This window comes from Diplotaxodon limnothrissa, linkage group LG4 (assembly GCF_057381915.1).
Source record: "Diplotaxodon limnothrissa isolate DT_005_m linkage group LG4, D_limnothrissa_male_GT1.1, whole genome shotgun sequence".
In the NCBI taxonomy this organism is placed as follows: Eukaryota; Metazoa; Chordata; class Actinopteri; order Cichliformes; family Cichlidae; genus Diplotaxodon; species Diplotaxodon limnothrissa.
Window position 1 is genome coordinate 15,285,094 of NC_140599.1, and position 23,635 is coordinate 15,308,728.

Sequence of the window (23,635 nt, forward strand, 5' to 3'; positions counted from 1 at the left end):
ACAGAAAGACAGCAGTACACAGGCATAAAGTAAAAACGGCACACAATCAGGCACTGGCTGAAAAGATCTCACTGGAAGAGCAACCGCGCCACAAAAAAGCAAACAGAAATATTCACACACAAAACGAATTGCCTGGAAAAGAAAAAGCGCCACTTCCAAGAGGAATTGTACCAGTGCGTTTTGTCCTTTGAAAAGGCATTTCCACATGCAGGTCACTTCAGAGAAAAAGAAAAGGTGGAATTTAGGGATAAATTCCTCAACTTGAAAAAGAAATACGTAGACGGTGTGGAAGGCATCCCCTTTGTTGGAACAACGAAGGAGTTTCTTGAAAAACAGCTGAACTGTCTACGTACCAGATGCAAGGATCTAGATGCAGCTTTACTAGATAAAACACGGGAGCTGGATAAAAGATGACAACGAAGCTGTCATAAAGTTCCGCGCAGAGACGGAGAAAACTCTGGCTGAACTTAATAGGAAACATGAAGAAGATGTTGAAGTGCTGCAAGCACTGCTGGAAACAGAAAAAGAAAAAGTTGCGCGTCAGCAGTTTCACAACAGCCAAGTCGTCGACTTACTGGTGAAACGCCACAAAGAGGAGAAAAATCGGATGCAGCAAGTTTATGACGAAAATACATCAAAACTCACAGACAAAGCATATGCTGCAGAAACAAAGTTAAAAATCGTCATAGGCATTTATGATAAATATATTGCAAAACTTGAGAAGAAAATGGAAATTGGTAAAAGTGTGAGCATCAATGCAGTCAAAGAACGTGAGGAGGAACATAAATCCTCGCAGTTTTGGATCGAGGGCCTTTTGACGCATAATGCAAAGCTGCAGGACCAAAACAAATTAATAGGCAAAACGGTGAAAGATTTAACAGATGAGAAAGCTCAAATGGGGAAGACCATCAACAAAAAAACAGCCCAGCAAATGGAGATGAAACAAAAATGTCAGAGAAATATTAGGGCTCTGGCCTTTGAAAAGAAAATGAAGGCTGGGGTCGAAGATGAAAATGATTCTCTGAAAAAGAAAAATGAAGACATAAAAAAGGCCCTAAGTAAAGAGAAGGAAGAACACAGAAAGACAGCAGTACACAGGCATAAAGTAAAAACGGCACACAATCAGGCACTGGCTGAAAAGATCTCACTGGAAGAGCAACCGCGCCACAAAAAAGCAAACAGAAATATTCACACACAAAACGAATTGCCTGGAAAAGAAAAAGCGCCACTTCCAAGAGGAATTGTACCAGTGCGTTTTGTCCTTTGAAAAGGCATTTCCACATGCAGGTCACTTCAGAGAAAAAGAAAAGGTGGAATTTAGGGATAAATTCCTCAACTTGAAAAAGAAATACGTAGACGGTGTGGAAGGCATCCCCTTTGTTGGAACAACGAAGGAGTTTCTTGAAAAACAGCTGAACTGTCTACGTACCAGATGCAAGGATCTAGATGCAGCTTTACTAGATAAAACACGGGAGCTGGATAAAAGATGACAACGAAGCTGTCATAAAGTTCCGCGCAGAGACGGAGAAAACTCTGGCTGAACTTAATAGGAAACATGAAGAAGATGTTGAAGTGCTGCAAGCACTGCTGGAAACAGAAAAAGAAAAAGTTGCGCGTCAGCAGTTTCACAACAGCCAAGTCGTCGACTTACTGGTGAAACGCCACAAAGAGGAGAAAAATCGGATGCAGCAAGTTTATGACGAAAATACATCAAAACTCACAGACAAAGCATATGCTGCAGAAACAAAGTTAAAAATCGTCATAGGCATTTATGATAAATATATTGCAAAACTTGAGAAGAAAATGGAAATTGGTAAAAGTGTGAGCATCAATGCAGTCAAAGAACGTGAGGAGGAACATAAATCCTCGCAGTTTTGGATCGAGGGCCTTTTGACGCATAATGCAAAGCTGCAGGACCAAAACAAATTAATAGGCAAAACGGTGAAAGATTTAACAGATGAGAAAGCTCAAATGGGGAAGACCATCAACAAAAAAACAGCCCAGCAAATGGAGATGAAACAAAAATGTCAGAGAAATATTAGGGCTCTGGCCTTTGAAAAGAAAATGAAGGCTGGGGTCGAAGATGAAAATGATTCTCTGAAAAAGAAAAATGAAGACATAAAAAAGGCCCTAAGTAAAGAGAAGGAAGAACACAGAAAGACAGCAGTACACAGGCATAAAGTAAAAACGGCACACAATCAGGCACTGGCTGAAAAGATCTCACTGGAAGAGCAACCGCGCCACAAAAAAGCAAACAGAAATATTCACACACAAAACGAATTGCCTGGAAAAGAAAAAGCGCCACTTCCAAGAGGAATTGTACCAGTGCGTTTTGTCCTTTGAAAAGGCATTTCCACATGCAGGTCACTTCAGAGAAAAAGAAAAGGTGGAATTTAGGGATAAATTCCTCAACTTGAAAAAGAAATACGTAGACGGTGTGGAAGGCATCCCCTTTGTTGGAACAACGAAGGAGTTTCTTGAAAAACAGCTGAACTGTCTACGTACCAGATGCAAGGATCTAGATGCAGCTTTACTAGATAAAACACGGGAGCTGGATAAAAGATGACAACGAAGCTGTCATAAAGTTCCGCGCAGAGACGGAGAAAACTCTGGCTGAACTTAATAGGAAACATGAAGAAGATGTTGAAGTGCTGCAAGCACTGCTGGAAACAGAAAAAGAAAAAGTTGCGCGTCAGCAGTTTCACAACAGCCAAGTCGTCGACTTACTGGTGAAACGCCACAAAGAGGAGAAAAATCGGATGCAGCAAGTTTATGACGAAAATACATCAAAACTCACAGACAAAGCATATGCTGCAGAAACAAAGTTAAAAATCGTCATAGGCATTTATGATAAATATATTGCAAAACTTGAGAAGAAAATGGAAATTGGTAAAAGTGTGAGCATCAATGCAGTCAAAGAACGTGAGGAGGAACATAAATCCTCGCAGTTTTGGATCGAGGGCCTTTTGACGCATAATGCAAAGCTGCAGGACCAAAACAAATTAATAGGCAAAACGGTGAAAGATTTAACAGATGAGAAAGCTCAAATGGGGAAGACCATCAACGAAAAAACAGCCCAGCAAATGGAGATGAAACAAAAATGTCAGAGAAATATTAGGGCTCTGGCCTTTGAAAAGAAAATGAAGGCTGGGGTCGAAGATGAAAATGATTCTCTGAAAAAGAAAAATGAAGACATAAAAAAGGCCCTAAGTAAAGAGAAGGAAGAACACAGAAAGACAGCAGTACACAGGCATAAAGTAAAAACGGCACACAATCAGGCACTGGCTGAAAAGATCTCACTGGAAGAGCAACCGCGCCACAAAAAAGCAAACAGAAATATTCACACACAAAACGAATTGCCTGGAAAAGAAAAAGCGCCACTTCCAAGAGGAATTGTACCAGTGCGTTTTGTCCTTTGAAAAGGCATTTCCACATGCAGGTCACTTCAGAGAAAAAGAAAAGGTGGAATTTAGGGATAAATTCCTCAACTTGAAAAAGAAATACGTAGACGGTGTGGAAGGCATCCCCTTTGTTGGAACAACGAAGGAGTTTCTTGAAAAACAGCTGAACTGTCTACGTACCAGATGCAAGGATCTAGATGCAGCTTTACTAGATAAAACACGGGAGCTGGATAAAAGATGACAACGAAGCTGTCATAAAGTTCCGCGCAGAGACGGAGAAAACTCTGGCTGAACTTAATAGGAAACATGAAGAAGATGTTGAAGTGCTGCAAGCACTGCTGGAAACAGAAAAAGAAAAAGTTGCGCGTCAGCAGTTTCACAACAGCCAAGTCGTCGACTTACTGGTGAAACGCCACAAAGAGGAGAAAAATCGGATGCAGCAAGTTTATGACGAAAATACATCAAAACTCACAGACAAAGCATATGCTGCAGAAACAAAGTTAAAAATCGTCATAGGCATTTATGATAAATATATTGCAAAACTTGAGAAGAAAATGGAAATTGGTAAAAGTGTGAGCATCAATGCAGTCAAAGAACGTGAGGAGGAACATAAATCCTCGCAGTTTTGGATCGAGGGCCTTTTGACGCATAATGCAAAGCTGCAGGACCAAAACAAATTAATAGGCAAAACGGTGAAAGATTTAACAGATGAGAAAGCTCAAATGGGGAAGACCATCAACGAAAAAACAGCCCAGCAAATGGAGATGAAACAAAAATGTCAGAGAAATATTAGGGCTCTGGCCTTTGAAAAGAAAATGAAGGCTGGGGTCGAAGATGAAAATGATTCTCTGAAAAAGAAAAATGAAGACATAAAAAAGGCCCTAAGTAAAGAGAAGGAAGAACACAGAAAGACAGCAGTACACAGGCATAAAGTAAAAACGGCACACAATCAGGCACTGGCTGAAAAGATCTCACTGGAAGAGCAACCGCGCCACAAAAAAGCAAACAGAAATATTCACACACAAAACGAATTACCTGGAAAAGAAAAAGCGCCACTTCCAAGAGGAATTGTACCAGTGCGTTTTGTCCTTTGAAAAGGCATTTCCACATGCAGGTCACTTCAGAGAAAAAGAAAAGGTGGAATTTAGGGATAAATTCCTCAACTTGAAAAAGAAATACGTAGACGGTGTGGAAGGCATCCCCTTTGTTGGAACAACGAAGGAGTTTCTTGAAAAACAGCTGAACTGTCTACGTACCAGATGCAAGGATCTAGATGCAGCTTTACTAGATAAAACACGGGAGCTGGATAAAAGATGACAACGAAGCTGTCATAAAGTTCCGCGCAGAGACGGAGAAAACTCTGGCTGAACTTAATAGGAAACATGAAGAAGATGTTGAAGTGCTGCAAGCACTGCTGGAAACAGAAAAAGAAAAAGTTGCGCGTCAGCAGTTTCACAACAGCCAAGTCGTCGACTTACTGGTGAAACGCCACAAAGAGGAGAAAAATCGGATGCAGCAAGTTTATGACGAAAATACATCATTTAAAAAGCAGTACAATGATATGGTAAAGTCTTCCGAATACGCTTTATTCAAACAAAAACAGGAGCTCATTGGACCAGTGAACCAGATGATCAGAAAGGCTGGCAATGAAGAAAAAGAGATAGGTCATCTAAAATCTAGAGTGAAAGATGTTCAACTCCAGCTTAAATTAGAAAAACAGAAAGGATGGGGAGATGTTATGGGGAGACTCCGTCTCAGATCTTTCCACAGATTAAACCTCGTCCACCTCCAGTGCAAACTAAATTTATTCAAGTGGCTCCAAAACACCCTGGCAGACGAAGGCCTTCCCCAGAGTCTCCATCAACACCACCTTTCCTCAATTCTTATGATGTATTACCACCAATTGGAATAGGCCATTAGAAGTATACTTCATCTTGTCTCCCTCTATTCTCTTTCCATCACCCCCAACCGGTCGCAGCAGATGGCCGCCCCTTCTTGAGCCTGGTTCTGCCGGAGGTTTCTTCCTAAAGGGAGTTTTTCCTCCCCACTGTCGCCCAGTGCTTGCTCAAAGGGGATCATTGGATTGTTGGGGTTTTCTGGCTTTTTCTGTAGTGTTTTCACCTTACAGTATAAAGCAGCTTGAGGAGACTGTTGTTTTGCCATGATGCAATATAGTATTAAATATTACTAAATTTTAAAAACATCTATTATAGCATCAAAGTAAAACAAAAAAACTAAAGTATACTTCAATGAAATTAATCAAAATGTCTAATCTGGCAAAAAAAAGAAAAGAAAAAAGGTTTCACCTTTAAATAAAAATCCAAATCACAAAAATTCTGATTTTTGTTGTGTGTGGGGGTTTTTTGTGTGTGTTGTCAAGTATAAAAGTTTTGTACTCTGTCACGGTCTCGCTGTCTGCCCGGCCGGCTCCGCAAGGTTACATATGTTTATTGTGTTGCTGCTTTCTTCCACTCGTCATTCTGCCTGGGCGGAGCTCAGGCCCACGCACCTGTCTGCAATTACGCTGCAACGTGTCCTGTCTATATGGAGACTGAGAGCTGCCAGAGTAATAATGTAGATACAGGCCTCTTTCTCCTTCTGCTGGTGTTCATGGTTTTATTCCATTGATGTTGCTATCATTTGTAAATATATTTATTTGGTGTTATTTTATCAATTTTCTACTACTGTCGTTCATGTATTTAATTTTTTTTGTATTTAAATATGATTTTTTTAAGTAATGCTGCGAGTTAAATAAAGGTTTCATTGAATAAAAAAAAGATTTAAAGATGACTGGTGGCGGAAGCAGAGCACAGACTGTGAGAATCTATCGCCATCGTGTGGTGCAGAGATATATTTCCATTGAATTTAGACAACGAAAGTTTGGCTCACAGAGCAGCTGCAACACGAACAAAAAACATTAAATAGCAATATATTATATTATATTATATTATATCATAGTGCAAACAGTGCAGGCTTCAGCTCTGGGGAAGAAACTGTTCCTCAGTTTGGGTGGATTCCGTCACTCACAGCGTTGTTAGCCCTCTTGTGCGCGCAGACTGCAACCCCCCTCCCCCGCCCCCCCACTGTGCGTTGCACTGATATCTGCAGTGTGAGGTTGGATCGCTCATTTTCATCCTCACACTGATGCCACTTATTTCGGTCTTTGTTTGACATAAAAGGGCATATTTGTCACTTTATTGCAACTATATTTGCACTCTTGAGCTCCTTCATTCACTGACTGATCATAAAGTTATTACTTGTGTTATGTATTCATCCTTTTGAACATAATTAATGAAGCCACATGCAATCACTAAAATTTGTATTTTGGGTACAATAAGAGAGTTTCAGATGTAATGCTGTTTTGTTTAAATTTCACCAACTTGCTGATGCCCACGGTTGTGAGTGCAGCTTCTTACTGTACATGGGTGGATGGTTGTAAATCACATCACAGATGCCAAAAACCTCTCAAACCAAGCCCTCTTGCCGGTGATGCTGTGCGCAACCTCGTGACAACCACATGACTGATACTAACTCCTGAGCTGACTGTATGCTAACATGCGCCACAAATAAGGGTCATATTTGGATTGAAAACAATCACCGAGAAGCTTCCACTGAATGCTACTTTCCCCTGCATGACACTGAAATCATTAACACATACTAACCCTCCATACCCTGTAGGAAACTCACTTCCTTGGAATAACATTTCAACAGGGAAAGAGTTGAGAGCAAATGTCCTTCTCTTGAACCTTCTGTCAGTCAGACAAGTGTAGCTTGGGCTTTTCTTTGCACAGGACAGGATTAACAATGGCGACATAAACGAGCTAAGGAAGCATAGAAACTGCAGAAAGGGCGTATGGCTCCTGTGTCAGTGAATCCAAACTACCTCTATGTTTGAACAAATCCAGTTACACAGCTCAAGAAAATATTACTCTAACGGAAGAAAAAGGCAGTATGTGTCTCAGTAGTACTAAAAAGCTATTATATCAAAACGTAAAGGGAAAACAGTTTGATGAGCTGTATAGTGAACTGAAACTGAAACAAAACGAAGCCTATCATTAGGAATACTGACTTTTTACAACTTCAGTTCTTTTTTCACTCAGTAGGTGGCAGCAAACTACAAACAATGGTTGCATTTTACACTCATCCGTTTTCATTAGAGGCAGAACCCAGAAGCACATCCAGGTTTAGGTCTACTGCTTGGTGCTACACAGAAACAGGCTGAACAGACTGGAACTCACATGAATTTGGACGAATCGAAGTAAGAATGTCACTTCTGCTCAATTGAATTGATTATCATGACCCTCACTAATAGCCACCTTAATAAGTTAAGAGCAATGTGCCAAAGTAGTATAAATATTTTAACTTTTGGCAAATCCAGCAGGTTAATTAAGTGATTTCACATCATGTGTTCAAACGGCTTGTCAGTTTTTAATATATCCCATGTGCGCATACTTAAGCTTTAAAAAAAATACAGTCCAATGACCTGATAGATGTTTGCTGAACATTGTGGTTTACATCAGCACTTAAATTAAATCATAAAGAATCTGTTTTGTGTGGGCTGTTCGATACCATGAAGCAAGACCTCTGAACATCTCAGTTTTTCAGTTTTTTTCATCTCAGTATTCGCTGTTTAAATCTTTTCCCATGGGTGCTGGGAGCGTCAAGTAACCCCAATAAATGTAGAAAATCTTTGACTGAAAAACTGCTTCTTAACCTGTCTGCACCTTCAAGTGTGTTATCAGTTTATATTGTTACTAAACTTTTTTCCCCTTTAGACTTGGCTCATGTGATCAGGTAGAGGATCATTAGGGGGTCCATTGTCCCTCTTGGGGGGGACGATCCCACAGGGTTTAAATCTGGGACTCTCCACCATTTGACCCTAGAACTGAAGACATTTCTCGGATGAGAGGTGAAACATCTTCAAGCAACTTAAAGAAGTCCAGATGCTTTTCTTTCCAAGCTCCTTAGACTACGATGACCTGATTGAGAACCTTCACAGACATCTTAAGTATGCAAACTGCTGTTGGAAGCAGCTGGTACCAGTATCAGGTCAGCTGACAAATAATTAGCCTGCTCTGGTCACAAACCTGCAAACTAATGAGGTTATCTCAGACCACTTGCCTGCTGTCTCCTCATTTCATTTCTTGCCCTTCCAACAAGTTATAGAAATTTAGGTTCAAGCTGAGCAGGTTAAGGGCTATGATTTGGAAATGGTTATTGTTTTTCCAGACCCAAGAGCGAAAACACATCAAGGCTGAGTTTGAAAAGTCTGTATGAATAAAAACCTTGCTAACTGACTCTCCCTGACCTTCCAAGCATTTAGGTCTCAGTTGTCTGAGGCATTTTCATCCACTCTGTACAACACTTAAAAAACAAAACAAAAACAAAAAGAACACAATTTAGCAAAGCACCATCCTGACATTTGGAAAAACAAGCAATTTTAGGATAACTTCCTTAGGTACACCAGTGTAACTGCTCATTAACGCAAATATTTAATATCCAAAGACATGGCAGCAACTTAAGGGATGGAGACGTGCTCAACACAACCTGTTGAAGTTCAAACTGAGCATCAGAATGGGGGAGAAAGGTGATTTACTTACTCTGAATGTGGCATAACTGTTGGTTCCAGATGGTCTGAGTATTTCAGAAACTGCTGATCTATGTAGATTATTCCACATAACCATCTCTAGGGTTTACAGAGAACAGTCTGAAAAGGAGAAATGGCTTGTTGTGGTCATAGAATGGCCATTCTGATAGGAGGGCATCAGTAACTGAAATAACCACTTGTTACAACCAAGCTATGCAGAAGAGCATCTCTGACAACATGTTGAAACTTGAAGCAGATGCATTACAGCAGCAGAAGACCACTCTGGTCCGCTAAGAACAGAAAACTGAGGCTAAAGTTCACACAGGTCCAATAAACTGGACAACAGATTGGAGAAATGTTGATGCTATAAATCATGGATTCATCATGCCCTATATTAACAATTCAGCCTGCTGCTGGTGGTGTAATGGTGTGAGAGTTATTTTTTTGGACACACTTTGAGGTTTTCTTAGTACCAAGTGAGCATTATCTAAATGCCACAGCTTACCTGCTGTTGAGCATGTCCATCCCTTGAAGTTTTTTCATTTTCTGATGGCTGCTTCCAGCACGACTAACAGTTCATTTCACAAAGCTCAAATCAAATCATCTCAAACTGGTTTCTTAAACATGAGAATAAGTTATTTGTTCTCAAATGACCTCTTCAGTGACTCGATCTCAATCCAATAGAGCACATTTGAGATATGGTGGAGCAGGAGATTCTTTTGATGGAGTGGAACCAACAAATATTCAGCAACCGTGTTATGTTATCAGATCAATATTAGAAACAAACTAAAGAAATTTATATTCTGAAAAGCTTCCAAATTTACTTTTGTCTCCAGAAAATTTAAGAACACAGGTACATTATTATTATTAAACAGTTTAACATAAAATCTCCTTTAACAAACTGTCACTTAATATTTAACTGCATTTGCCTTATACAGTTACAATTTCTGCTTCACTTCATGTTATTATTTATTTTTATTATAGGATAAATAGACAGATGGCAAATTTAAAAAAATGCACACAGCAAGCTACTTTATTAAGTGCCACTTATTAAGGTGTTGGGCCACCATGTGCCACCAGAGGAGCCTCAATCCACCTTATACTTGAGTCTCAAGCTCTCTGAAACTCTACAGGTGGGAATACCTTTAGAGTTAATGTTTGCAACATTAACTGTTTCCAAAACAAAAAGTTCCATTATATGACTTTCTGGTGTGTCAGTTCTGTGTCCGTCCAAAATGTCACACACATTGTTGAAATGGGTTGAAAGGTGGTGACTGCAAAAGGAACATACGATCATTTCCATCCTCCTGACGTTATTTGGAAACTGGAAATCTTTCATCAGTAGGACAGTAGGGTGATCACTCACAAAAACTTTGTATTGATTTACAGGGATCGGTATTTCTAAGGAACCCAAACCGTGACAACACACATAAACTTGGCTTCATTTTATCTGTTGACTCAAACAGTCTTAATTTCAGAATCAGAATCAGAATCGTGTTTATTGGCCAAGTATATGTGCAGACACATACAGGGAATTTGGTTCCGGTAGATGGTGGCTCTCAAGCACAGCAATTTTGTCTTTTAATTATTTAATGTAGACACTACTGGTCAAAAGTTTTATAATACCCCAGTTCTTCTAGTTTATTAACTGAAATTCAAGCAGTTCAAGTCCACATGAATAGCTTGAAATGGTATAAAGGTAAATGGTGACCTGCGAGAGGTTCTGCAGCAATCGAAGTTGATCAAGACTTGAAAGTTGGTTCCTACAGGTGTCCCAACTTTTTCTTGATTACTGACAACCTCCCGAGTCTACAAAAAAATAGTGTTGGAACACACTGTGGCATCATACACTTGTGAGCATTGTTCAAACAGTATTGTATTAAAGAAAGTAACTTTTTGACCAGAAAAATAGTGAGGAAAAAGGCAATTAACAATAGAAGAGACAAACCATCATAACATAAAAGTGTAGGTTTTTCCTTCAGAGAAATTGTGAAGAAAGGCAATGTATCAGGGATTACAGTCTCTTTTACTATCAAAAGGCACTGAGGGAATCTGACAGGAAGAGGTCTGCAGAACCCAAAGCCACAACAAAATCAGAAGGCAAGATAGACTCAACAGCTAGAGTGATAGGTGGCTCACGGGACCACAGCTTAATAGTAAGCAAGTCTCAGTTTCAACTGCAAAAAGCAGACTTTGAGATACAGGACTGACAGATCAAGTTGCAGCAAGGCAGCCATAGCTTTGACGTGAGAATAAGAAAAAAAAAAAAAAAAAGCCTTCCCTGGGCCATGAAACACCACCAATGGACCACTGAAGACTTTCAAAATTTGAAATCTTCCGTTCATCATTCAGGATTTTTGTATGCCATTGAGAAGGCGAAAAGGAGGTTCCTCAGTCTGTGACATCAAATGTCAAACATGGCAGAGGAAGTGTGATGTTCTGGGGCTGTTTTGTTGGATCCAGGGTGAATGACTAGTACAGATTGAGACTAGTACAGAACCAACAGCTACAACGAGATTCTGCATCAACATGCAGAATCTTGGTATGTACCAAGTCAGGAGTTTATCCAACAGCAAGATAATGACTCAAAACATACGTCCAAGGTATGGCAGACTTACCTTAGGAAAAAAACAGAACAAGATGGTAAGCTTGAAAAAGAAAAAAAAGAAGAAAAAAAATAGGGTTGCTGGTAGGGATGGGTATCGAAAACAGGTTCTTGTTGAGAACCGGTTCCCACTGTTTCAATTCCTTGGAATTGTTTGCCATTTTTGCAAACGATTCCCTTATCGATTCCAGTCGCCCCGAATGACGTCACCACGTTGCGGGGCGTCATTTACCTGGCAGGAAACACGGCGCGTAAGCGGCTCAAACGCTCAAAAGTTTGGTTACACTTTACTGGAACGGATGACAACAGGGCAACTTGCAATACTTGCAAAGTAGATACTTCATTTAAGGGAAGAAACACAATATGCAAAAGCATTTGCTCAGAAAACACGTGATAACCTTAAATGAATGTCGTGTTTTTAATTCCGCTCCGGACTCGTGAATCTCAACCCAGCAGCAGCGGTAACGTTTGCACGTCCTCTCCCGTTAATGCGGCAGGTAAATAATCAACTAACAGTGCATATTATGTTAGCGCGATCTGCCTTATTACAAAACCTGCCATTACTGTGCATTTAGGTGACCATGATGAGAGAGACAGACAGAGTCTGGCTGGCTCAGATGCTGGCAGTTCTCGCTGCAGTCTACCGGTAGCGTCTCCTTTCAGGCCAGGATAGACAAATGTCACCGAGCAGTGACTCGGTTTGTGGTAAAAGGCTTGAACCCATTTGCCACAGCAGATGCCCCCGATTTTAGGTAAGTGAATGTGTTTAATTGTAGGCAGGGACATTACTGGATATTCTTGTATAATTGCTACTGAATAATTTGTTATACTTTGTTATTGCTACAGAAGAATATTTATTTTATTATTTTACATTTACAATTTTTTTTCCTGGGGACCCTGTGACACCCATTAAAGAGCCGTAGGCTGGATCTCTTAAGATCTCACTGTTGGGTTTGTAAGGCCATGTTACTCTTAAATTTCTATTTTGTTCAAAGAGAAGATATAAAACGAAGTTCCAAGCTAATCGAACTTAGTGTTCTCCTTTCTTATAAAGAATCGATAAGAGAATCGATAAAGAATCGAATTGTTAAACAGAATCGAAAATGGAATCGGAATCGTGAAAATCTTATCAATACCCATCCCTAGTTGCTGGTTTGTTTTAAGTTAACTGGTCAGAAGAATAAAAGGAAAGCAACACGTAAATGCCACACATTTGTGGGAACTTCTAAAACAGGGTTGGGAAGAATATTTGATTTCCATTGTAGAGGAAACTGCCACAAGCTGTTATATCTGCCAGAGGTGGATGCTTTGATGAATCAAAGGTTTAGGAAACATTTTGATTTATAAATGATTTCCGATATTTTCTTTAAAAAAAAAATAAAACTTCAGTTGTTTATTTGTTTTCATTCAAGAGTACAATGACACATTATACTGCCTGAATTTCAATAAAAACAGGAAAAGGTGTTCTAAAATTTTTGACCAGTAGTGTACATAGTTAGTGTGCATGGGTTTTTGTTTAAAAAAAAAAAAAAAAAAAGAAAAAAAAAAGATATTGATCCCCATTATTAATATGATAAGACCTTACTTGCACTCGTTCAAATCAAACATGAACAAGACACAATCTCAAAGAAGTTGGATCTACTTGCTCCTTCCCAGACATCGTGTTGAATCCATTTAATGTAAAAAGCAAAATACAGAAAAGTGAGTTTGAAATATCCTAATGTTTAATGAAATGGTGATGTACTGATCAGCAAGAAAGGGGTACAGTAAAACTACGAGGAAAACAGGGAAAGAACTTGGTACACAAAACATGTCTGTCCATTGTCATTCCAATACACCTCTGTCCGGAGGAACTGCTGCCATACCCTTGTGCGCTAACTTGTTGTGTGTCAAGGATGGAGAAAGTGGGGGAGAGGGTGAGAGTGTACTACAGAGATAAGTGTGCAGTTGTTGTCACATAGAAGTAAAGGAAATGTAAAAGGGGAAAAAAAAACAATTCCTTCTAGTTTTAACTATATCCCTCTGATCAAAGTTCAAAAAAGAGGCACCCACCACACGTGGAGCTGACTGCTGAACTTGATTGTGACTTCTTTTTCCTTACATGGGGGGTGGGTAGGTTCTGTTTTTTTTTTGTTTTTTTTTTCTCGGTTTTCCTTTTTTTTCTGTTGGTTCTTAAATCCTCTTCAGAGTGCACTCATACCACATAGAGTTCGTAGATCTTCTTGGCGCAATACGCCAGGGCAGCCAGTGCTATCGTATTATGGAGTCTCTTTCTGTGGATGTCATCCCTGCGTACCAATACCACGGGCGTTGAGGAGGTCAGTGTATGCAGGGGCAGCCGCGAGAGTTTTTGGCTGTCATATTCCACCTGGTACTTGCAGCAGGGGTCAAACTGCCACGAAATCCCATAGAGGGCGGCACAGGCCACGCTGAGGGCGCCAGCGGGCAACGCCACATAGCGCAAGTACTCGACAGGCAGCGAAAGTGGCGTCAGGAGGCACGCAGCACCTGACAACACGGCTGTCTTGTGCAGGCAGTTGCCAACAGTAATCCAACGGGCCGTCTCGTCTCCGATCCGCGTGGGCTCGATAACAATGTATTTATACTGGGCCTCCAGCGCCTGCTCCAGCTCATACTCAAACTGGTCCTGTGCATTCTCCCCATTGTAGATCTCGTGCACGATGTAGCAGTCTGACGCCGCCATCACACCCCTGTGCAGAAACACAGGAACAGGCAGGCAACAGTGAGTGTAAGAACAGATGACCATAAACACACTTTAATTAAGCAAAGACTGTATTTCCCCTTTTCCTGCCTGCTGAAATGTCCACTCTATCACCATCTAACAAACATAAAAGGGAAGGATATTTCTCTAACCAATAGCCAGAGGCTCATTCACCCACTTCTAACAGGTGGGTCATATGATTGTTGGGTTTTTCTCTGTATCTATGAAGCGCCTTGAGGCGACTTTTGTTGTGATTTGGCGCTATATAAATAAAATTGAATTGAATTAACACCGTTTTAAGTCGATAACAGGAGTGTAAGCATGGTCATGTCTATACAGCCCGCAACTGTTCTGACTGCTCCATCAAGTATGGTTGATTCATTCAGTGCTTTTCCAGCTCAGTAACTGAATGCATCTTTGCAGGACTAATAATCAGAAGCCTCAATATAAGCACACAAAGGTGGCAGGCAAATTCCTGGAGGGAGATTGCTGAGAGAACATACAGAAAAAACCTTTCGGGACCAATATAATTGCCTTTGAAATCAACTGACCACAGCAAAGGAGGAAAAGAAGTCTCAGAACGTTATTTGTTTCTATCATGGCTGCCTTTGCATCGAAAACTCCAGGACACAACTGCACAGAAGGTGTTGGCAACAGCGTTGGCCACATACATAGGAAACATTGTAAGCTTTACAAAGATTCACTGCAAAACTCTAAATCGGATGTTGGAGTAAGAATGAGAGCAAGACCATGTGGCTAAAAGCAGTCTTATGTGTGGTTACGCTTTTCGAAATTCCACGCAGACAACACAAAATTCACAGACAGCCAATGACATACAACAGCTGAAAACTGGATTCAGCAGACCTGCAGCTAACTAGCACATTTGTACCCAACGCATAAGATGTTGAATGCTATTATCTTTTTCTAGTAATTAATTAGACAGCTGGACAAACTGTTGTCCGAGAAACCGCACTGTTCAGGTTGATGTTTTAGTCGGGACTTTTACACTGACGGCACTAAAGTTTCACCACGTTAAACTGACTAATCCTATAGCAGTTAGATTAGGTTAGGTGTTCGAAATGTTGTGTATAAATAACAAAATGTTTCAATCAAAAGTGTGGACATTTTGTGTGCGTGAAAGTGTTGAATTTATGATTTCAAAAGAAGTTAAAGACCAAAAATCCACCACCCAATCGTTGTAATTAGGGATCATAACATCATAATGGTGTCCAAACAGCACACAGATCTTAACATGTGTATGACCACATTTAAAAACATAGGACTTGGGGAAGCTGCTTTCCATAAAGTCCCAATTAACCAATGCTAAAAGTACCAAATGGTCACAATATAAGGCCTTCTTTTAGACGAACAAACAAACATTAAAACACTAAACACTATGCTTCTCACACCAGAGGTGTGAAGTTTTATGACATATTAAGATACTAGGGAAAATCGACTGAGCCTCACGGAGCAAGGGGAAAGTTGTACTTCAGTTAGGTGCAACAGAAAACTCGCTTGACTGGCAGAAAGTTGGAGGACCGGCCAGCTAAGTTACAGAGCGAGCAGGTCGACCAACGAGGCGGTCAACACTCCGAACCGAGCCAATACCGTGAGGCACATCGACAGTCACATACAGCACTGCTGTTTGCCCCAACGAGCGGCAAAACCAAACTTTTCCCAGTCAATCACTTGCTGTGAAATCATCAAAACATCACATGAGCTGCTCGTTAGCGACAGCTAGCCGTGTGCGTTAGCCCGCTAACATGAGCTAACCCTGGGTTAAAAAAAAATCCAGACTTCTCCCGTTGACATTTAACTCTGAATCCCAAACGAGAAGCACGTTCGGAACCTGACAAGTAGTGTCATCGACCAAACAATACTTCATATTAAAACACGTTCTTTTAATGGCCAAGATGTGGAGTAACTGACCTCTCCCTGCTTACTGGGACACCGCGCCTCCTTCCCAGCGACGCCATGTTGGAGATACAACTGTGATTGCGGTTGACGTAAGACAGCGCCCAGTTTTATGGGTATTGTAGTGTGTAAAAAAAATACAGTTTCTGTTCGACTCACCAGTTGAATTCGAATGCAGACTACTATTCCCATGATGCTGTTCGGACAGAGTACCTGCCTTTACGTATTTTATAATGGTACATAGAAGTTGGGGAGGTCAGAACACATTCTGAAAAAATTTAACAAACTGAATGAAGGTATGTTTATTTAAATTTGGCGAGCCATGAAGTTAGCACAGCCAAACTAAGCAGGAAAAATACCGGCTCCATTTAAATATTTAAACCCATAATAATCCAAACAGACTACATGCATAGTCAGGTCTGTTATAATATATGACACATTGTTCCGTCATCTCGTTTTGTAATAGGATTTATGTGGAGACCTTTGGGTACTCACCCATAATGTGTCCTCGCGTGCTCTGGCTGTGTTCGTGCGCGCTGCCTGTCCGCGTGCTGAAACCTGACGCGCGCTGGCTGTCACAAGTATAATGGCTACGTTCAGGAATGTGAGATGGTTGGGAACAAATGCTGTGCCAGCACGAATCACATCAACCAAGGCTATTGACAGCTGTGGCTTTCCAATGATATTTAAGCCTGGTAATTTTAAGAATTTAGTGAGGAATTGTCTATTCCGATAAGGACTGTAGGCTATTTAAAGGTGCATTTTTATTTATTTTTTTTTAGCTTAAAACACATGTAGACATGTTAAATAAATTAATGGATTTATCAATTTAAAAGAAGTCAAGAGAAAGAAAGTAATTCCAGCCACACATTTTGAGTTATTAGCAAGTACCATGCTTTTTCAGTGTACCAATTACCTTTTTTGAATATATTTTTTAAATTAAATGTATTAGGTCAGTGACACCAACACCACCAGGAATAAACCATCAACTTGAAGCTGTGAAACAGGACTTCTCAAACGTCTGTCTTTTACACAGTCCACGAGTTTTAACTTGTTAGCAATGGAGAGCATTTATATCTAATAACTTCAATTTGCCACTGGATGGCGCCAATACATACATATATACGTACAGATATTTGTCATCAGTAATCTAGAACACGAATCTACTCCATCACTAGCTGTGACTTGTGGGACTGATAAATATATTCAGTGGAGGGTAAAAATTCCACCTTTTCTTTCATTTTAAGTCTTACACTATTACTTTTACACTGTGCATCTACATGTTAGAAGATCAAGTATTTAAAAAAAATACAGCAGTCCTCACTCTGTATTTTGAAACTATTCTGCCACCTCGATTTTCTACATTTACTCTAATTGAATAATAAGCGAAAGCCCATACCATTAACACTCTGGTTTGCCAGTGTAAAAATAGTTTAGCTTAAGTATTGAAGGAGTTTGCATGCTGAAACTATTAACAGCACAAGACGAACTGCATTGTAGATAATTATTATCAGTGTATGACCACCGTAGTGACGACTGCACAGTGGTTATAAAAAGTATATTGTACACAATCACATGTTTTCTCCATAAATAATCACAAATGTTCCTCTGCTCCTGCCAAGGTACATAAAGCATTAGTCATCTGATGTGTGTTTGATTTATTTATGCATTTATTGACAGCAAGTACAGAAAAAAAGTCCAAATCACAAAACAGTGTAATATGGATTGGATTTTGATGCCTCTGTGAGAGCCACTCGCTCAAATGAAACATTTGCTTCCTTCCAAGGAAACACACAAATTTAGACAAAACACATACACAGAATGAAATAGTACCTCGAATACCTTGGCCTATCCTTAGGTGTGTTGCACCCAAAGGGAAGTTTAACAAAAGGGAAATTCCTGCAATTAACTCAAGGTGAGCTCAGCAGAAAGAATCTGCACTGTCCTGCCAGAGTGTGCCGAGTTACCTGAGGTATCTTTTTCTCCTCAACCCTTAAGATTGTCAACAGCAAAACCTCCTGAAGAGTACAAAAAAAACAAGGGGTGGGTGGGGGGGATATTTTACTTTTTAACAGAGATCTTTATCATTTTGATATCAGCTGAGCAGAGTAGCCTTGTGGGCAAGAGGAAATATGGATCAAATAACAAAACAGCCACAGCCACCCAGTGCAATTCCTCAATGACAGGACAATGGGCCGTCTGACACCACATAAATGTGAATGCCCTGAAAAGAACAGTGCCGTTTTTGTTTGCTGGTTCGAACAGAGACATCTATACATACACACACTGATGTGTCACACCACACCAGGACCCCGTTCATCAGCAATGTCTGTAACATTTAATGTACGATGGAAAGAGCAGGAGTTATCTTGAGGCTCAGTCAGACATCGTCACTGTTTTCTACACCTTTGATCGCTCGGTGAATTGATATACGACTGGAATAACTTCATTTTTGTTATGTGGAGGAGGAATGAAAGTAGATGGAGTGATGTTTAAAACAAGGCTCTCTGAGGAGGAATATTGGTCAAATTCAGATTCGGCTTTCCCACTTTGACACTTACAAAACAAATTTATATTTGTGTTGTTGTTTTTAAGCCTTTTTGCATACATAACCTTCTACACTAGCATATCAGTTCTAAGAAACAGAATTTCTAAAAACTTGAGAAGAAGGGGTTAAATTGAATTATTTGCAAAGAATAAGAAAAAAAATGAAAAAGAGAGGTTGCAATTTACATAACACAAAAAAAAAGAGTATTTGAGCATCAGTGGAGTCATCAAAGACAAAAACACCAGGGGTGGTCACCTTGTAGTGCTGCTCATGACCAGTGAGTCCAGTTGAGGACAGAAATCTGCAACACACTGTAACATTTGACTCAAATCTGCTCTGTCAGTGTTGGGTCCTGGAAGTTTCTGTCTGAGGTAACAGGCTTCACCTTTGGTTGCTTTGTTTGTACAAGTCGTGATAGGCTGATTCCCCTCCTGCCTGTGGCGAGTGTGTATCCTCATGTTTATGCAGAGAGCTATCAGTCGATCAAACGGTCAACTCACAGGCGTCTATGGTCCGAGATTCAGCTATTTCTCTGGATTCAGTCACTGTTGTGTTTAACCATGCCTAGAAGATCCTTTGTCGCGTGTTCTCCTGTAACTCCAAAGCATGCCGCCACGCAGTATTTCTCTCCTTGGAGTCCATTTTGCCACCTTCCTTCGCTGCCATGCAGGATCATTGATAAATATGTTCAAAGTATTGAGGCTGAGGATTCTCTTTCACGTATTTCTGAATGTACCAGCAGGTCAGGTGAGCTTTCAGGTCCTCTTCCACCACAAAATCCATGGCTGCCTGCAATGACATGGTGCATAACAGCTCACATCAAAATCATCTGGCCTTTCCTAGGACAACAATTTAAGTGGAAACATTTTCGATTCTCAATGTATGGTACACTTTTTTAGCTGCTCATAAATGCAAATATCTAATCAGCTAATCACATGGCAGAACCTCAAAAAGGAATGTAAACATGATCAAGGAAACCTCCTGAAATTCAAACCATGCATGAGAATAGAGGAGAAAGGTTGATTTAAGAGACTTGGAATGTTCCTGGTGTCATATTAGCTGATCTGAGATTTTCAAAAACAAGCTGATCTACAGGGATTTTCCAACACAGCCATATTATGGGTTTACAGAGAATGGCAATAATCGAGAAACTTGCTTGTGAGGAGAATGCACAGACTGTTTTAAGCTGATTAGAAGACAATAGTTACAACTTAGATAACCAGTAATTAAAACTCAAGTATGAAGAAGACCGTCTCTGAATTAAGACCATGTCAAACCTTGAAGGAGAAGCGCTACAGCAGCAGAAGACCCCACTACGTGCCACTCCTATCAGATAAGAACAGGAAACTGACGCTACTATTTGCACAGGCTCACAAAATTGGACAACAGAAGATTAGTAAAACATTGAGTCTTAAGCTCTGATGTGACATTCAGAAGGTAGGGTCAGAATTTAGTGTAAACAATATGAAAGGATAGCTCCACCCTGCTTTACGTCAACAATTCAGCCTGATGGTGGTTTAATGGTGTGGAGGATATTTTCTCGGCACACTTTTGGCACCTTAATACCAACTGAGCATTGCCAGAGCCTACCTTCTTGTTTCGTGAACAAACGCAAAATCTGGGTTTAAAAAATTACTTTGGCAAGGTGTTTGGCGATTCCTCTCCCTCTGTAAGCATCTGGAACTTCGGTGTGCTGCAGGTCCACCGTCTTTTTCCCAACATACTCGTACAGAAGAACCGCACGATCATGGGATCCTAAGAGCAAACACAAATATTATCTCTGGCAGAGGTTGGTCTTCACCTCCACTATTGCAAGGATTTACTAATTATCGGAAAAAACATGACCCCCCCCCCCCCCCCCAAAACAAACAAACAAACAAACAAAGAACAGAACCTGCAGAAGCCTGCCACCCTGCTTGTGCACACTACAAGTTTCATCCCACAATTACTTCAACGTTTCAGCATTTTAAAGCTGACTCTAAGTGCCCCAGTTACATTATTAAGGTGTGGTAGCAGATTTTAATTTGCATGTAGCGCTGCAACATGGCTGCAGGGAAAGACGAGGCACGAGTGGCCAGGTGCAGGCATGCCCTTGTGAAGGAAGGGTCGTGTTGCTGGGTGAAGAAAAGATAAAGATCTCCATTCAGCACAACAATGGCATCCACCATTTTCCTCTTAACAGCTGACCCACAACTGACCAGGACAAACACGACTACTGACACACTTAAAACAGTAATATTAGTGTGTCGTAAAGGATTAATATATATAAAACGAAGAAGACTGTGTAAAACTTTAAAATATGTTTAAAGCACTTGAACTGAACGCTTGAAAGGAAGTAGCACAGCACATTTGGAGGCCTGGCAGATAAAATGCTGACTCTGGAAAGCTGAAATGGTGTTTGAATCTTAATATAACCGTAGGGGAAGGTATTTTGCTACAAATGAGTTTTACTTGGAAGATTAATACTGGAATTTGTGTATTTGGGATTGTGTGCTTTTCAAATTTGCGTGCTTGGTTTGAGGTCTGGAGGCCAAATACTTTGGTCTCGCCGAAAAGAAAGAAAAGTAAAGCACCGGTACTGGTGGTAAAGTCAGAAGACAGGCTCCGTCTATATGTGAGCAGCCATCTGTGTCTGAAATGGCAGCTGTAGGTATCAATAAAGCAGCGACGACGTTAGCAAGAGCGAAAGCTAACACTAGCATCAGCTGGCACGCTAATGTTTACATGTTGAACTCACCATTCAGCCTGATGACAAACTGCCGACGTTTCTTATCGTGTTCCACCCTGATTGGAGAGTTGTTTGCATCAAAGGCATTAGTCTGTGCCGCCTGTGCCATAGTAGCGCCGTTAAAAAGTCACAACAATGACTGCTACGCTACCCTACGGGATTGCTAACCAGAAATGGCTACAAAAGCAAAACACTTCATCCAACGAAATCAGCTGTGAGGTCACGTGACGCGCGGCCAATCGCAGGCGTCGTCTTTAGAGAGGCGAAAACAGAGCGGCTTTGTAAGATAACTCCCCTCGAGATCATAAACTCTAAACGCCTGCTGAGAAACGATAAAACCAACTGTCTGACTCCGAACGCAAACGTTTCACATGCTGCATTCACGTGACGTGGGATCATAAACAATTATGTCCGTTAAAGACCTGTTAAAGTGGGTCTTATAAAAGGAACTTGCTGCTTACACGGGTTTTTTTTTTGTACCTTTTCTGCTCATTTTGTATTTTTTTACAATCCCTGTGAATTATTATATCTTTGCTACTTTATTTCTTTATTATTATTTTAAAATAAAGTTTAAGAGAATTGAAATGTAAGTTTTGTTGTTTAATTCTGGTAGGAATAGGTATAGTATAAAGTCTCTAAATACAATTGCTATAAAATATATTGATTTGTTCATCCGTCAGTTTGAACTGATAAATGATCGGCCCTGTCCCTAACATCTTCATCTGTCACACCAGCCCTCTGCATGTCCTCATTCATGGATGAGGTCTCTGAGGTATTTTCTTTTCCTCCTGCCTGTCAGCCCCATTTTGCACTATCCCTCCTCTGCACATGTCCAAAACAGCTCAGCCTTGCCTCTCTAACTTTGTGTCCAAACCACTCGGCCTGAGCTGTCTCTCTCATATACTCATTTCTAATCCTGTTCATTTTGTCCTTCCGAGTCAGTGCCAACATCTCTAAACCACACATCATAGCTACACTAATACCTTAAATCACCCCTGACACTTGTCCTCACCTACTCCACCTTGGCTTGCACTCTCTTCTTCACATTTCTTATGCACTGTCTATTGCTTTGGATGCCTGGTCACAGGTATTTAAGCTCATCCACCTTCACCACCTCTGCTCCCTCCAGCTTCACTATTACACCTGTCTACCTATCAGTCACACACGCATTCTGTCTTGCTTCTACTGACTTTCATTTCTCTTCCCTCCAGTGCAGAGAAAACAGGTTTGTAAAAGTGTGTCGGAATTGCATATTCAATATCATACACACATATATGTATGATATATGTGATATGTGTGATATATATATATCAGAATGTGAGACAGAATGTGAAAAAAAAATCCATGAATCCACATGGTAGGATTTGTAAAGAATTTATTCGTAAATTAGGGTGGAAAATAAGTATTTGGTCACCTCAAACAAGGAAAATCTCTGGCTCTCACAGACCTGTAACGTCTTCTGTAAGATGCTTTTCTGTCCCCCACTCGTTACCTGTATGAATGGCACCTGTTTGAACTCATCATCTGTATAAAAGACACCTGTCCACAGCCTCAAACAGTCAGACTCCAAACTCCGCCATGGCCAAGACCAAAGAGCTTTCGAAGGACACCAGGAAAAGTATTGTAGACCTGCACCAGACTGGGAAGAGTGAATCTACAATGGGCAAGCAGCTTGGTGTGAAAAAAATCAACCGTGGGAGCAATCATCAGAAAATGGAAGACATACAAGACCACTGATAATCTCCCTCAATCTGGGGCTCCACGCAAGATCTCATCCCGTGGGGTCAAAATGATCATGAGAACGGTGAGCAAAGATCCCAGAACCACACGGGGGGACCTGGTGAATGACCTGCAGAGAGCTGGGACCAAAGTAACAAAGGTCACCATCAGTAACACACTACAACGGCAGGGAATCAAATCCCGCAGTGCCAGACGTGTTCCGCTGCTGAAGCCAGTGCATGTCCAGGCCCGTCTGAAGTTTGCCAGAGAGCACATGGATGATACAGCAGAGGATTGGGAGAATGTCATGTGGTCAGATGAAACCAAAGTAGAACTTTTTGGTATAAACTCAACTCGTCGTGTTTGGAGGAAGAAGAATACTGAGTTGCATCCCAAGAACACCATACCTAC

At 40.7% G+C, this 23,635-nt stretch overlaps 2 protein-coding genes across 2 annotated transcripts; both read right to left on the minus strand.

Moving 5' to 3' along the window:
• Nucleotides 1-13,122: 13,122 nt before the first annotated feature.
• On the minus strand, nt 13,123-16,292 carry tmem11 (transmembrane protein 11). Its single transcript, XM_085352289.1, has 2 exons — nt 16,245-16,292; nt 13,123-14,304 (listed from the first exon to the last, which is right to left on the minus strand). The coding sequence occupies exons 1-2, from the start codon at nt 16,289-16,291 to the stop codon at nt 13,788-13,790; spliced, it is 564 nt and encodes a 187-aa protein (XP_085208415.1). The 5' UTR covers nt 16,292; the 3' UTR covers nt 13,123-13,787.
• A 1,639-nt stretch (nt 16,293-17,931) lies between these two features.
• natd1 (protein NATD1) lies at nt 17,932-21,673 on the minus strand. Its single transcript, XM_085352290.1, has 3 exons — nt 21,515-21,673; nt 20,414-20,532; nt 17,932-19,566 (listed from the first exon to the last, which is right to left on the minus strand). Exons 1-3 carry the CDS (start codon nt 21,612-21,614, stop codon nt 19,450-19,452), a joined length of 336 nt encoding a protein of 111 aa, XP_085208416.1. The 5' UTR covers nt 21,615-21,673; the 3' UTR covers nt 17,932-19,449.
• Nucleotides 21,674-23,635: the final 1,962 nt, after the last annotated feature.

What these genes read in the sequence shown, in the direction of transcription:
- tmem11 (XM_085352289.1), bottom strand. Translation starts at nt 16,291, where the DNA reads ATGGCGTCGCTGGGAAGGAGGCGCGGTGTCCCAGTAAGCAGGGAGAG. An exon ending in GTCCCAGTAAGCAGGGAGAG is followed by an intron (nt 14,305 to 16,244) that starts GTCAGTTACTCC and finishes GTTTCTGCACAG; the next exon opens with GGGTGTGATGGCGGCGTCAG.
- natd1 (XM_085352290.1), bottom strand. Translation starts at nt 21,614, where the DNA reads ATGGCACAGGCGGCACAGACTAATGCCTTTGATGCAAACAACTCTCCA. An exon ending in GTTTGTCATCAGGCTGAATG is followed by an intron (nt 20,533 to 21,514) that starts GTGAGTTCAACA and finishes GTTTGCTCTTAG; the next exon opens with GATCCCATGATCGTGCGGTT. An exon ending in TCGCCAAACACCTTGCCAAA is followed by an intron (nt 19,567 to 20,413) that starts GTAATTTTTTAA and finishes ATGTCATTGCAG; the next exon opens with GCAGCCATGGATTTTGTGGT.